Source organism: Phytophthora parasitica (assembly GCF_000247585.1).
Source record: "Phytophthora parasitica INRA-310 unplaced genomic scaffold supercont2.37, whole genome shotgun sequence".
In the NCBI taxonomy this organism is placed as follows: domain Eukaryota; phylum Oomycota; class Peronosporomycetes; order Peronosporales; family Peronosporaceae; genus Phytophthora; species Phytophthora nicotianae.
The window spans coordinates 33,419-45,968 of record NW_008649023.1 but is presented as its reverse complement, the minus strand read 5'-3'; the positions used below and the strand labels follow the sequence as shown (position 1 = coordinate 45,968).

Here is a 12,550-nt window from a genome sequence, read left to right as displayed (position 1 = left end):
CCCCCTCGCAAGAGTTAGTTTTTGAACTTTGAAACAAAAGGCAAAAGGTGGCCTTTAATAATGACGCGTCGTTTGCAGTTGCCGGTGTTGGGGCTGGAATTGCAGCGACAGCGTGATGAAGCTCTTTAAGTTCGTGTCGAAACGGTAAACCGACGTCTCCTTGACCGAGACTCACGAAGCGATTCGAAATCTCAGCAATTACCAAAGCCGACGGAAGTATGCTTCCACATATAAAGTAGTCGATCGAATATCCATGCATTTGCGTGTTCTACATGCACATTCGTGGACACTAGTGGCCGTGAACTGCATCTCAGCACTACCGGTATGCTACATAAGTTAGCTGACCGATAGATGCCACCACCAAGGCAACTGCAGTGAAGCTTTACACAGCGGCATTCAACCCGTAGCTCGATGGGTGTGCTTCCATCGACAGATCACTCAATCGGACGATCCACAGCTGGGCAGAGGAGTCGGACTCGTGTATCTCGGGCTTGGAGAAGGAAGGGCAAGGGCCTCAAACACTCGCAGCAAGACTCCATTACATGAGGCGTGCGCTACACTCTCCATCGCACGTGCGAGCGTGTCCTTCTCAATATATTCAACAACAGAGTAACCTACCAGCCCTTACGCTTTATATTTCCAGACTGCAACCGACGCCAGCTTTTTGGTGGAGCCTCTGCCAACCTCCTGCAAAGGACAAATCGAGCGAGAAGACACAGAAACAATCCAGACCCATACGGCGACCAGCCCAAGGCTCCACCTTGAATCAAATACACATCGCGTCTCTTTGCGTGAAACGATCGAGCAAAGCGCCTCTCGAGCTCAGGAGCGAGCACAACTCAGTCGTCCAAGAACCAACCGACTAAGACCCACCAGATCCCATCCACTTGTCCGTCATGGCGCTTCGAGCTCGATCCACCAAGCGCGCGCGTCCGCAGACGTCGCCCAGTGCCAAGCACGTGAGTTGCGACGACGTGTATTTCCGCCAAGCGGGACTCGTGGACAACCAGCTCGACGACCAGCCGCGTCGTAAGCGTGCGATGGTCTCTGCTAACCTACGATTCCTAGAGAAAATGCCTCCGTTACGAGACTACCAGCGCGGCCGCTTTGGGCGTCGAGGAGGCGTCGACGGCGGCGCTCCGCACGCTTCAGACGGCGGCAGTTCGCTCTGGATGCGAGCGCTGGAAGAGTCAATGGAAGAGACGAGCTTCGTGACGCGCGAGGCGCCTACCTGTGCGGCGTTGGTGGCTCCTGTGCCTATTCCCGTGGACAACCGGAGGAGTACAAGCTTCGTCCCGGTCCCCGTAGCAGTGCTCGGAGCCGGACGGGTAGCCATCTCGGCCTCGCCCAGGTTCAGTAGTGCAGACGAGGACGCGATCCGGAGACGACGGCTCTTCGCGTTGCAAGCGGCGCGAGGCGGCAAAGACGACGAGGCTCGACCGGCCACAGAAGGCTTGGCCTTGTAGCTCAGGAGGGTTTTTGGTGCGCTTATTCCGTAGGAATGACGACTGCTAGGACTTTTGCTCTACGTTTGTGTGGTGTAACACTCGTCTAGCTAACGTCTCTGCGCACCTCATTGATCGGAGCTAGAGGCGGACGACCTTGGTCACTTACCTGGCTGTCGGTATCGAGTTCGTCGCCTAGAATACGGTCCCATTTCTCCTCTGCCGACATGGCAAAGGCGTTCTGCTGTATAGTACGTTGTGAGTGTCGAGGTGGCAGCTTCCAGTTGAGATGGCTGCTGGCCGTAGGGCTAGATGGCCGTCCGCAGCCGAACGGTGTCGGCCGGACGAGCTGCGATTGACTGCCGGCGTCTGATACCCGTGAAGACAACGACGAAGACGACAAGGGACAGCCAGATAGTTTAGGGCGCTTGGCTTGAGGAGGGGCGTTCTCTTCATCTGTCAGGCGGTCGTCTGTGGTGAGTCCAAGGCTGGACGTGCGACCTTGGTCAACCTTGCACAGTACTTCCCCTTCAAAGCCGCTGCCTTTGCCATCTCGTCTTCGATTAGCTGGGTTTCGCACGCGCTTAACGTGGTCTCGTACAGGACGACGCTCGAACTCCTTGAGATCCTGCGCGTTGATGCTGGAGCTGGGGAGATCGTGCAAGGCAGCGAGCGGCTTGAAGTTCTCACTTACCTTTGGGCTTCGGAAGTTGACGATGTGATCGGAAGAGCCCAAGACGCTGTCAAGGTGCGTCCAGGATGATCGCGATGACGGGCGTGGCTTCTCGTAGCGGAGACGTGAAATCGCAGCTCGAGTGTTGACTGGATCTTCTTGGGATGAGTTGTTAGTGCTTTGGTCGTCACGTCGGTGGGGCAGGATCATGCCGCTGCTTTCGGATGATGTAGAGGACCGGGTTCTGCTTGTGTTTGGCTTTGAAGTCGTCTGCTCATCGAGTAACATGGTCGCAGCTGTATCTTTCCACACGTAACTTTCGTGTGTTATTGGGTGGATTTCGCCCGCCGCGATGGACGCAACCACGTCGTCTCGAAGCTCCACATTGCCGAGAAAGTGAAGTCCTTTATCCACCAGTGGCAGAATATCTTTCGAAATGTCCAGAGGACTCAGCATTTTCAACTTCTGTTAGATCAAGCAAAAACAAAACATTAGAAATAAAAAAAATGGTAATATATCTAATCAATTCAAACGTACTGCGTCACGGGGATCAAACACGAGCTGGTGATGATATGTGAGAATCGCCGAGTAGAACTGCTCTGGATAATCTTGAGGCACTGACGATCCTTTTTGCTGCTGCAATGCTTTCAAAACCTAAAGGATACCGGTAACTGTTAGTACTATAAACTTACTTCAACTTAATGTGAACTCCTACCTCCGTCGGCGTCTTGTACGTGCTCACGAGCTTATAAGCTGTGATAATGCCGACGCCACTGACAGACGGACAGTAGTCGCATCCAGCCAGCACGCACAGTTGAATAAACTAAATAGTCAAAGTCCACAATCTGTCAGTGGGTTCTCCACTTTAGCCCCTACAATACATCAAACCATTTCTTCGGTCCACCCAACGAACGACAGCTCTTCATTTGCACCCAGACTTCTCCTCTTGAGTTCACTGCCCCATCCATCCGGACTCAGCTTAAACAGCACTGTCTTGACGCCATACGGGACACAGTCCGAATCCTGCGAGATAACCACGTCCACGATCTTCTGTTTCGATAGAAACGCCAGCTGAGCGTCTGCCTCGTACGGCGCGACGTAGAATGTGATGTTCATCCGCCGCAGCACGGCGATGAGTTTCATGGCCATGTCATTGGTCACCGAGACAGCTCTCGTGCAAGCTGAGAAGATTGCGCGAGGGTCCTGATCCTCTTCTTTCGCCTCTAGCAGCTTCTTGGCCTTGAGTTTCCAGTCTCGGCGAGATCTATTGCGACAATGCCACAGTGTTCTAGTTATATGAAGCTAAATTTTAGCTGCAAGTTCATCTGTCGGACCTGCCACGAGCAGCGTTCTCCTGGGCTTTAGATGGTAGTGGAGCTCCATCAAACACCATAATGGGTGTGATCTTGTGCTCTTGGAGCAGCTTAATATGCTGGATGGCGTAGTTTAGGTACCTGTTGCAGGTACAGTTGCACTTTTTAGCACTAATTTTAGGATGGGAATGCTAAAACGGAGGTTAAATCGTTCCGCACGCATCAGTTGGTCTCCCCAGCACGAGGTCCACGGGGCAGCTATACGCGCCCTTGTACAGCCAGTCAGAGGCATCCACACCCACCGTCTTGCCTGCATACTTGGACACGTGCACCTGGTCCGTGACGCTCTTGAGCACCGGCAGCAGGCCCGTCACGCCCATCGCTAAAGCTTCGCGGCCTTTGGCGGCAGCTTTGACTTTGAATCTGGCGCCAATTTTAGCTCCTACGATTGGATTAAACTTTGAAAAGACCGTCACTCTTCAGCAACATGAATGGGCGAAGTTTTGGCCAATAGAAATAGTATGCGACGTGTGAAGGAGGTGCAACTTTGGTGAATGCATGTCTTTGGCAAGTTGTTGCCTTTTTTGTAGCGGCGAGCATGCTTGCCACGCCTCGCCTCATTTCCTGTTCCACCGGCTACAATTCGCCATGCCGCTTACACTCGCTCAAGCTCAGCGCAACTCGCGCAGTTTGTACCGTCTCATCCTTCGCGAGAGCCGCCAACTCGAACCCAACACGCGTGAGTTCTACCGTCGATTCGCGCGATCCGTACAGGTAACTAGGACAGCCAGGATACTTAGTTGTTACAGCAGCAGAGTTAACTATGGCACGTTGTTGGTTCTGTTGCAGGGTTTCCAGAGCCACGCGAATGATACGGATCCGACTGCCATTCAAGAGCACATTCGCCGCGTGGAGCAGGATATCCACTGCGTGCTGCTGGACCACGGACTGCACTCTTCTTAGAGCCAAAAGTGAGGATCATTGTACATAATAAATTCTTCAGTGCACCTTTATTACCTTAACGACTTAACTCGGTCCGATTGCAGCTGCCGGGCTTAAGTTGGGGACAGCAGGGCTAGCAGCTGCAACATTCGACGGAGCTGTAGCATTGGCTGCCTTCGGTCGCGTGTGCTTCTTACTTGGCTTGCCTTTACCTGAACGCTCAGGCCACTTATCTTCGCAGAACGACCGTGCAGCGTCTAAAAAGGCCTTCCACGCTTCTCTGCCTAGAGCATCAAAGATACGAGGAGGCAGCTCGTCCCGACGTAGAGCGTTCATGATAGCCGTGACGTTGGCGTTAAAATCTCGATCCAGAATCATTGCGTCCTTCTCCAATAGACAGATATCTGTCGGGTACTTAATAGCTCCCATGAAGAACAAGGCTACCATAGGAAGCTCAGCGTTCTCCAACAACAACCCGCAGTTGTCCATCACCTGCTTTAGACGTTGCTGAGCACTGAGCACTTCCAGATAGTAAGTATACGTCTTGGCTAGCTGCTTAAGTAGCGCGTCCACTGGTTGGCTTTCTGGTAATTGGCTCGGAGTCATCACATTCATCGGTCTATCGATCTCAGCTCTCTCCGTTGTGTCAATGAACTCTTGGAGTCTGCTGCGAAGCACTTTACCTCGTGCTTCCAGTACTATACCAAGCATGATATCAATCACATCGTGCTCTTCCTTGCACGCCAGCACCCAAGCTCCCACTTCCTTCAGCCTTCCGTACGCAGCATTCTCTCGCAGCAGAGCGATGTAGAATCGCCAGTACTTCAGTCGATAATAATCATACTTCATTTGTCGTTGATTCAGCTCCTCAAACTTCTTCGCTGTCGGAATGTATTCGGAAAACCAGATCGCTACAACCTGCGGTCGCCTCTTGTCGAAGATGGGAGCCATTTCTTTTAACGCTCTTGCTGCTGCGTCAGAAGGACCCACGACTTTGTCTTCGCTTCGACGAGCTTGCAACGCATTGAGCAGTGCGGTAACGTTGTCGTTCTTGTATGTACTTTGCTCAAGCGCCGAATAGTAAGTCGACAGCCAGTACACGATACGTGCCAGCACATAACGAGACGGATGGAAGTATCGGTCTTCGTCTGGAATGGACTCCAGCGCCTCGATAATATTCAGAGCAAGCCAACCTCGAGCGAGAGTGACGTTTAATTCACGCACGGAATCATCACGTTCAGCTTCCAATAGCAGCGCAAGAACCTCGTCCTTCCTCGAGCTGGTGTTAGTATCGGGCTCTGTAGTCTTGGAGCTGGTGTCCTTCACAGTATCAGAGACGGTTGATGCCTGGCTGTTCTTCTCATCACCAGCGGAGTCGACACTATCGTCGTCTTCCTCTTCATCTTCTTCGTAAAAATGGCTACATACCAAGCGCAACGCCGCTGTAGACGGAGACTCGCTGACTGTGAGGTCTATCCGCAATGCTTGAAGCGAATAAAATGCGTGAACGAGAGCGTGCTCCCTGTCGCCTTCTTCGCGAGCAGCTTCGGCTTTAGAGAAGCAATCAGCCATCTCCGTTGCAGTCGCTAATGCCTCTGGGTCTGACTGTTGTAGACGCAGCTCGCACCATCGTCTTTTCTTCAACGTCTTGCCGATCATGTAGAGCAGACGAAAGTGATCTTCATGGGCGTCCTCGTTGGACTCACAGATCTCCAGACCTCGGCGGAAGTATGCGAGCGTCTTCGTGACTAAACGTGAATACACATCACGAGGAAACAGTGCGAGGTTCATCTCCTTCATTAGAGAATACTCCTGTAAAACATTATACAGCAGCAAGCCGCACTCTTCGTTGCACTCGATAATCTTGTTTTGCAATTCATCCAGCTCTTCATCAACGTCATCATCTTCATCACTTTTGTCTTGTAACATTGCCTTGTGCTTCTTAACGGCCTCTTCAGCCAGTCGTGCAGCCATCTCGAAGCATCTTCTAGCAAACTCAATCACTTGTGTGATATATGTCGTGGCAAACTCTTCAATGGGGATCTTGTTCTGAGGTATTTGGTCCTGGACAGCACTCTCTTTGGACTCTTCTTTTGGATCTTTAGAGAGCTTGATGCCAGTTTTGTGTCCATCGTTGTCTTTACCTTGCCACTCTTTGATTCTCTTGAACAAATCCCAACCCAATACGACGTTCTTGAACGAAAACATGTCGGAGTCACTCTGTCCTTGAGTGCTTTCCAACGAGTCTGTGGCGAATTTGGCTGTATACCACTGGAATGCTTGGATTCGAAGCTTCCGTCCGAGCACAGCCGCGAATGCATCCGTAGCAGCATGATACAGTTCCTTCATTGTCTTTCCCAAACGAATCCACGAGTCGATTCGATCCGGATGGTAATACAACACGTCTTTCATCAAAAACTCCACCCGTTCTCGTACATGTTGCTCCATCTCCGTCAACTCTCCAAGATTTCCTCGTCGTTTGACACGTCCGAGAATGAAATTTGCCCCCATCAAGTACCATAAATGGTCCAAACAGGCTTCATCCGTCGACGTAGCTGTCACGTTGCTGGTATCAAGAGGGAACGGTGGGGAGACATTTCCCTGTAGCAGACCGCGTGGCGTTAGATACGTCTCTAACAGTGGAGAGACCGTAGCTGGATGTACTGAGAGTGCAGCGAAGCTTGAGTCAGAGAGGGCATCTCGTACAGCATACAGGAGCTTGAGTCGCTCTTTCTTCTGACCATTGTTCTTCGGCTTTGTAGCTAACAGAATCGGCACCGCAAAGCGAGCCAAACGCAGCGCGTCCTCATGTTTAACAGACTGTTTTGCGCTCTGGAGTGACGTAAAACTGGTCCCCGTTTTGTGGTCTTCACATCCAGGTAGAACCTGCACATCGTACAAGCAACGATAGCACTGACAGACCTCGTTTTGGAATCGATCTTGAGCTTCTTCTTCGTCCTCTTCAGCACTGTCTTCATCGGATTTAATCGAAGACTTTGTGCTGTCCCGAACGCTTGTCTTCTGCTGGACGAACTTGCTCAGCAGCACTGTGCACGTCTCGAGGAAGCACGCGCTCTTACAAGCATCTCCAGAAGTCTCAGTAAAGTACGTCAAGCTGCAGATGCCATGTTGTCCGAGTCGCTCGTGAAGAAGATGAATCAACTTGACCAGTTGAGTAGGTAACGTAGTTGGATCTGGTCGATAGCAACTCTCAAACAGGAGCACGAACAAGATGGCTCCGTTGCCAAACAGTTGCTTTGGTGTCTTGGCATCACTTCGAGCCATCGTCTCTTCCTCTTCTTTCATCAATGTACAGCACAACGTCATAAGGGCAGATCGTTTCAGCAGCGGAAATGATGCCGCAAGTTCCTTATCGGCCTGAAAGGCTCTGTTCAAGAAGCGTAGTAATTCCTCGAGAACCACCCGAATTCGATCACGACGTGGCTGCTTCCTCTTTACAGGATGAGGCACCAGCGTGAACAAATTTCGGAATTCTTCACACGATAGCGACCGAATCACGTGCAGCAGTCGAGCCATGGCATCCACTCCAATCCTTCTATCGTCATCGGTACAATCTTCCATGTCCAACACAGTTCGCATCATCGTCAGGATGTCGTTAGGAGAATCGAATCGCAGGAGAATCGAGGGCTTCAGACATCTCACACACAGTCCACGTAGCAACAATCGATGGTCCCGGTTGGCTATCCGTTCAGAGTTGTTTTGGATAAGCTGCGCTAGTAAGAAATCCGTAGCAGCGAGAGCGTTCATACATGCTTCATCTATCAATTCATCAGTCGTGTTTGTTTCTTTCTTCACCTCCAATCCATCCAGAAAATCGACCACAAAGTAAAGACTAGTCAGCAGGAACAGCACTGTGTCTTCATCCGTAAACTTGGAGCTTTGACCAATTGACTCGAGCAACATCTCGAAGAGTTTTTTGCTGTGGCCACCACGAGGCAGATCGTCGTTGTCAGTCTCGAATTCGTTCAAAAAATCCGCTATTCGAGGAGATTGATTAGAAGGGAAGAAGTGTCCAAGCAGAACCGAGACGACGCGATCATGATCTCCAGCTTCAAATAAGCGTCGAGCCTCGGAACAAACGTCTGAGAAGCGCAATCCGGAGATCTTCTCGTCCAAAATCGTCAACGTGATCTTGTTTCCAGTCTTTTGATTGGGCAAATCGACTCGAAATGAGGCAGCACTGTTGCCATCGTCTTCGTTGAGCTCAAGTAGTTTCTCTCTGCATTTAATGAAGTAGTGCTGCGCCATTTGAGGGTATCCGCAACGCTCGTACATGCGCGCAATAAGCCAGAGTAATCGCAGAAATTCGCCTCCTGTGGGACTCCTCGACGTTTCCTCAGCGTCCTCCAACCAGCCAAACTCGAACAGCAGCTTCTGGGCTTGAGATAACTGAGTTTCCACCAGTTTCCTCATCCTACGTCGCTTTTTCCCACGGATAGGCTGCTGTAGAATCGTATCGAAGTGTAGTTCCAATAGAAAAAGCTGAGCACCGAGCGTTAATCCATTCCCTTCGAAGCGACTGCTTTGAGTTAGAGAGTGATCTGCAACGGTAATTACAGAGGATTGCGTGGGTGTTGTCACTCTAGCGACATCTAGTTCTCCATTTAGTGCCTTCTCCAGCCACGTACACACTTGGTGAATATCTTCGTCACCTCCAAGCTTCAAATGGGACCATGTACCGCAGTGGTTGAGATAGTGACGTATCCAGTCCATTACTGCACGAGGTAAAACTTCATTGTCGCTGATAAAAGACGATATCTTTCTTCCAGTCACACACTCGACACGCGGTGATACCGTCGGCGCTGTATGTTCTCGTGAAGATGTCTGTGAAGACTGCAGTTCGGTATTACTTGTAGATCCTTCTGTAGACGATAACACGAACGATACTGTCTTCGAGAGGGTTTTCTTGGTGCCATCAGAGATGATGAACTCAGTATCAACCAGCTCAACATTCAGAGGTGGCAGCCATTCGATCGAAGCAGACTCAGGTGTAGACTCCCTGTCTTGTTTGTCGATATAGTTTGGAAGGAACGCTCCCAGTCGATACGCCAGATCCTGTTCGCGGGCTTTCCTCACTGCTGCAGCATGTTCTTCTCGCAGTCGTTCCTCATTACGACGTGACTTCCTTCTGGGCTGTAGCTCCAACAGGTCACTTAAGTAAATACTGCTGTCTTGTGTGTCATTATCAGAAATTCCTGTTGAAAGAGACGTCTCCAAAGCAGCAGTAACTTTTGCTGTCTCCTTGTGTTTCGCACGCTTTGCTGGAGGAGGATTATCCTGCTTTGCTTGCTCGTCTGCATCGACCTTCTCGTCCTTCGTCTCTAAATTTTCGCTCTCTATCTCCACATCCTTCTTCACTTCCTGCTCATCAAATGCCGTCTTTATCTCCACCGCCGTCCGCACTACATCTGCATGTTCGCTCCTGTTATTCTCTTCAAATGCCTCCAATAATAATTTCCCAAGTGCTGTCCACGATGGCTGCTGCAGCTCGTAGCTCCTGGGCTGCATCCTAGTCTTCAGCTCGTCATTCATCTCTTGTTGTAGTTTTCTCCTCTTTTTCACTCCATCGTCTGCGATTTCCTCTAAATGTTGCAGTTTTTTCTTCGCTCGCTTCAACAGCTTTAAGTCTCGTGCCGTTGGAGGCCTCGCTCGTTTCTTCTGACCGTCTAGAGCCTTCAAAGTCGCACAGTGAGGGTCGTTCTGGCGCAGATAATGCGCTACTCTCTGGTACTCTTCCTCGTCCCCAATTTGGCTCAAAACTTGGACCAGTGTCTCGACCAATGGCCAGTATGTAGCGTCCACCTTAAGTCCTTCCTCCAGTGTCCTCCGCGCGAGCCACAGCTTGCCCGTCTCCAAGGCAGTTGAGGCCATCTGGTACCAGACCACGACGTCTGTGGCGTCAAGCGCTAAGGCTGCGGCGAAGTACTCGAGCGCGTTCTCGAAAGACTGCGCTTCTTGCTCCATTGTGGCCACATTCTTGTTGCATAGATACTCGAGGCGAGGACTTACGCGCACATGGCCGCTTAGTAGCTGCAGATACAGCGCCTTGGCCTCCGCGGCCTGCCGTTGCTGCTGGCAGCGCAGCGCTCGTTCGTACACAGCAGTGTTATCGGCGTCTTGAGCTTCCTCTGTGGCACGCTGCTCTGTGAGATTGGCTCGCGCGTCGCCACCAGCCACGTTCAACGCCGCCCACGACGCCATGGGTACCAACTTCTGGTGATTTTTTGGTGCTCTCCAAAAATGTTGACCCAAAAGCAAATTTATAGGTCGATTCTGTCCGTTGGATGGTATTCAGCTCAAAAATAAAACCAAAAAGATTTTTTGGGCTTAATGCCATCCGTGACCCAAAAAATGATTTTATAGGCACCTTGACACCCAAAAAGCGAATTTATGAGTACACTACCCATAAATTCGCTTTTAGGGTCACAATGAAATGGGTTTATTGAAATGATTGCACAAAAACATTCACCGCCCGGGAAGCTCTGGATATTTGGATAATTATTAATATTAAAATATTATACTAATGAAGTTCACACCGTCACAACGCCAAAAAAATGAAACTCATTCAAAGTATTTTTTTTAAAGAAACAAACTATTTTTTCTAAAAATAATTCTTTATTGCACATTCAAAAAAGTGTTTCTTTTACGTTTTGAAATGCTAAAATACTTTTTTCAAAACGAAAGATTGCAAGTATACAATTCTAAGTCAAATAGGCGAAATGCAAAATTGCACTGGAAATCGCCGTGCATTTTGCACGAAACATTTTACGCCTCGTGCGGAACAATCGCTAACGAGGTTTAGAAATCGGTTAACGTGTATTATTTGACTTTAAGCTTCTGGGCTAATGCTCTCTACGATAAATGACCAATTTTCGGTCACCATCGGTCGCTGGACTGGTCGGTGTGTCGCTCACGTTCACGTTTAATGTAACTCGGCTCCTGAACTGAACGATGCGCATTACCTGTTAGGCCTGTTCTCAACCGAGGCGTCAGAGGGACGCATGCGTTGCATGCGTACCCTAAACATCGCAATTCAAAATACTTGACTATCATTGGCAGAATAATAGCCAGTCATGTTGTGTTCTAGCAGTTCTAGCCTGGCGATAAACCGCTACCAAACTACTGGTAATAATAACGAGCCCTCCTAGGGCTATGGTCAAAGCACGCAGATTGAGCGACAAGGCGGGGACGTTCCTGCTGGTAAAAGTGGTTTAATCGCGGAGGGGCATCTTGTGTGGGAGCCGTACGAAAAAAATCCGGTGGACCTCAGGCTGCGGCGTTGGCGCGCAGCAGGGATGCATCGTCTCTCTCGCTAAGGTCCCCTTGGAGATCTTTGAGGATACAGAGCCATTGTTGTTGCGATCTTTACTGTAAAACACTGCTACCTTGGAGGTTAAAGGGAGAGTATAACTGTTGGGTTAGGGGAGGTCTTTGATTGACTAAAACTCGAACAAAACGTGCTGCCTATGGGCCGATTGCACAGCCTAACAAATAACAAAGTGGTTGTTAAGCACGCATGCGTCCGAAAAACGCTTCGGTTGAGAACGGGCCTTAGTTGCAGATTCGGATGGTGATTGTAAGCGTATGCAGATGTTCACGGAGATGCCGACGGAGGCAGTTCTGACTAACACTGCAGCGGAGAAACCGCCGTTCGAACTCCATCACGATGGACGGCGTGGACATCAACAAGCTCACGTTGCACGACTTGAGTTCCAACATCGCTCTCATCCAGCAGGACCCCGTGCTGTTCTTGGGCACGGTGCGTTCCAATTTGGACTCGTTCGACCAGTTCGTGGACGAGCAGAATGTTGTAATTCAGCGTCGTTGTAGAAGGCCATCATCTCGCTGCACGATTCCGTGGACGAAAAGGGCTCGAATTTCAGTGTGGATGAACGCCAGCTCGTGTCCATTGCTCGTGCACTGCTGATGCGTTCGAAGGTGGTTCTGATGGACGAGGCCACTACATCGATCGACCTTGAGAAAGACCATCGCTGACGGTTCGACAGATCCAGCAGAGTATCCGAGAAGAGCTCCGAGACTGCACGGCGCTGACGATCGCGTGCCCGATCAACACTCGGACCGCATTTGGCATTGAAGGAGTGCTCGGTGGTAGGATTCGGTTGCTAACGGAGTTGCATCGTAGCACTTTCACCATA

At 50.4% G+C, this 12,550-nt stretch overlaps 5 protein-coding genes across 8 annotated transcripts; 3 read left to right on the top strand and 2 right to left on the bottom strand.

Moving 5' to 3' along the window:
- Nucleotides 1–377: 377 nt before the first annotated feature.
- PPTG_13797 (hypothetical protein) lies at nt 378–2,654 on the top strand. Its single transcript, XM_008910202.1, has one exon. It carries the CDS (start codon nt 897–899, stop codon nt 1,464–1,466), a length of 570 nt encoding a protein of 189 aa, XP_008908450.1. The 5' UTR covers nt 378–896; the 3' UTR covers nt 1,467–2,654.
- Nucleotides 485–3,910, bottom strand: PPTG_13796 (hypothetical protein). Of its 3 annotated transcripts, XM_008910199.1 has the most exons (6): nt 3,651–3,871; nt 3,453–3,572; nt 3,007–3,382; nt 2,834–2,941; nt 2,656–2,772; nt 485–2,583 (listed from the first exon to the last, which is right to left on the bottom strand). In XM_008910199.1, the coding sequence occupies exons 1-6, from the start codon at nt 3,809–3,811 to the stop codon at nt 1,552–1,554; spliced, it is 1,914 nt and encodes a 637-aa protein (XP_008908447.1). In that variant the 5' UTR covers nt 3,812–3,871; the 3' UTR covers nt 485–1,551. The 3 variants fall into 3 exon arrangements, with proteins under 3 accessions (XP_008908447.1, XP_008908449.1, XP_008908448.1); XM_008910201.1 differs by having other exon boundaries at nt 3,007–3,572; nt 3,651–3,910; XM_008910200.1 differs by having other exon boundaries at nt 3,453–3,871.
- Nucleotides 3,911–3,988: 78 nt separating this feature from the next.
- On the top strand, nt 3,989–4,911 carry PPTG_13795 (the record flags this gene model as incomplete). 2 transcript variants are annotated; one of them, XM_008910198.1, is made up of 2 exons in its annotated part: nt 3,989–4,205; nt 4,281–4,911. In XM_008910198.1, coding segments are annotated over 2 exons (331 nt in total), but the record flags the coding sequence as incomplete, so codon positions are not given. The 2 variants fall into 2 exon arrangements, with proteins under 2 accessions (XP_008908446.1, XP_008908445.1); XM_008910197.1 differs by having other exon boundaries at nt 3,989–4,447.
- Nucleotides 4,231–10,692, bottom strand: PPTG_13794 (hypothetical protein). Its single transcript, XM_008910196.1, has one exon. It carries the CDS (start codon nt 10,593–10,595, stop codon nt 4,458–4,460), a length of 6,138 nt encoding a protein of 2,045 aa, XP_008908444.1. The 5' UTR covers nt 10,596–10,692; the 3' UTR covers nt 4,231–4,457.
- Nucleotides 10,693–12,060: 1,368 nt separating this feature from the next.
- Nucleotides 12,061–12,389, top strand: PPTG_13793 (hypothetical protein; the record flags this gene model as incomplete). Its single annotated transcript, XM_008910195.1, has 2 exons — nt 12,061–12,153; nt 12,225–12,389. The coding sequence occupies 2 exons, from the start codon at nt 12,061–12,063 to the stop codon at nt 12,387–12,389; spliced, it is 258 nt and encodes an 85-aa protein (XP_008908443.1).
- Between the last annotated feature and the right edge of the window lie 161 nt (nt 12,390–12,550).

Excerpts from the sequence above, each read along its gene's own strand:
- PPTG_13797 (XM_008910202.1), top strand. The coding sequence starts at position 897 with ATGGCGCTTCGAGCTCGATCCACCAAGCGCGCGCGTCCGCAGACGTCG.
- PPTG_13796 (XM_008910199.1), bottom strand. The coding sequence starts at position 3,811 with ATGGGCGTGACGGGCCTGCTGCCGGTGCTCAAGAGCGTCACGGACCAG. Across the intron at positions 3,383-3,452 it reads GAGAACGCTGCTCGTGGCAG|ATCTCGCCGAGACTGGAAAC; the intron begins GTCCGACAGATG and ends TTGTCGCAATAG. Across the intron at positions 2,773-2,833 it reads CGTACAAGACGCCGACGGAG|GTTTTGAAAGCATTGCAGCA; the intron begins GTAGGAGTTCAC and ends GGTATCCTTTAG.
- PPTG_13794 (XM_008910196.1), bottom strand. The coding sequence starts at position 10,595 with ATGGCGTCGTGGGCGGCGTTGAACGTGGCTGGTGGCGACGCGCGAGCC.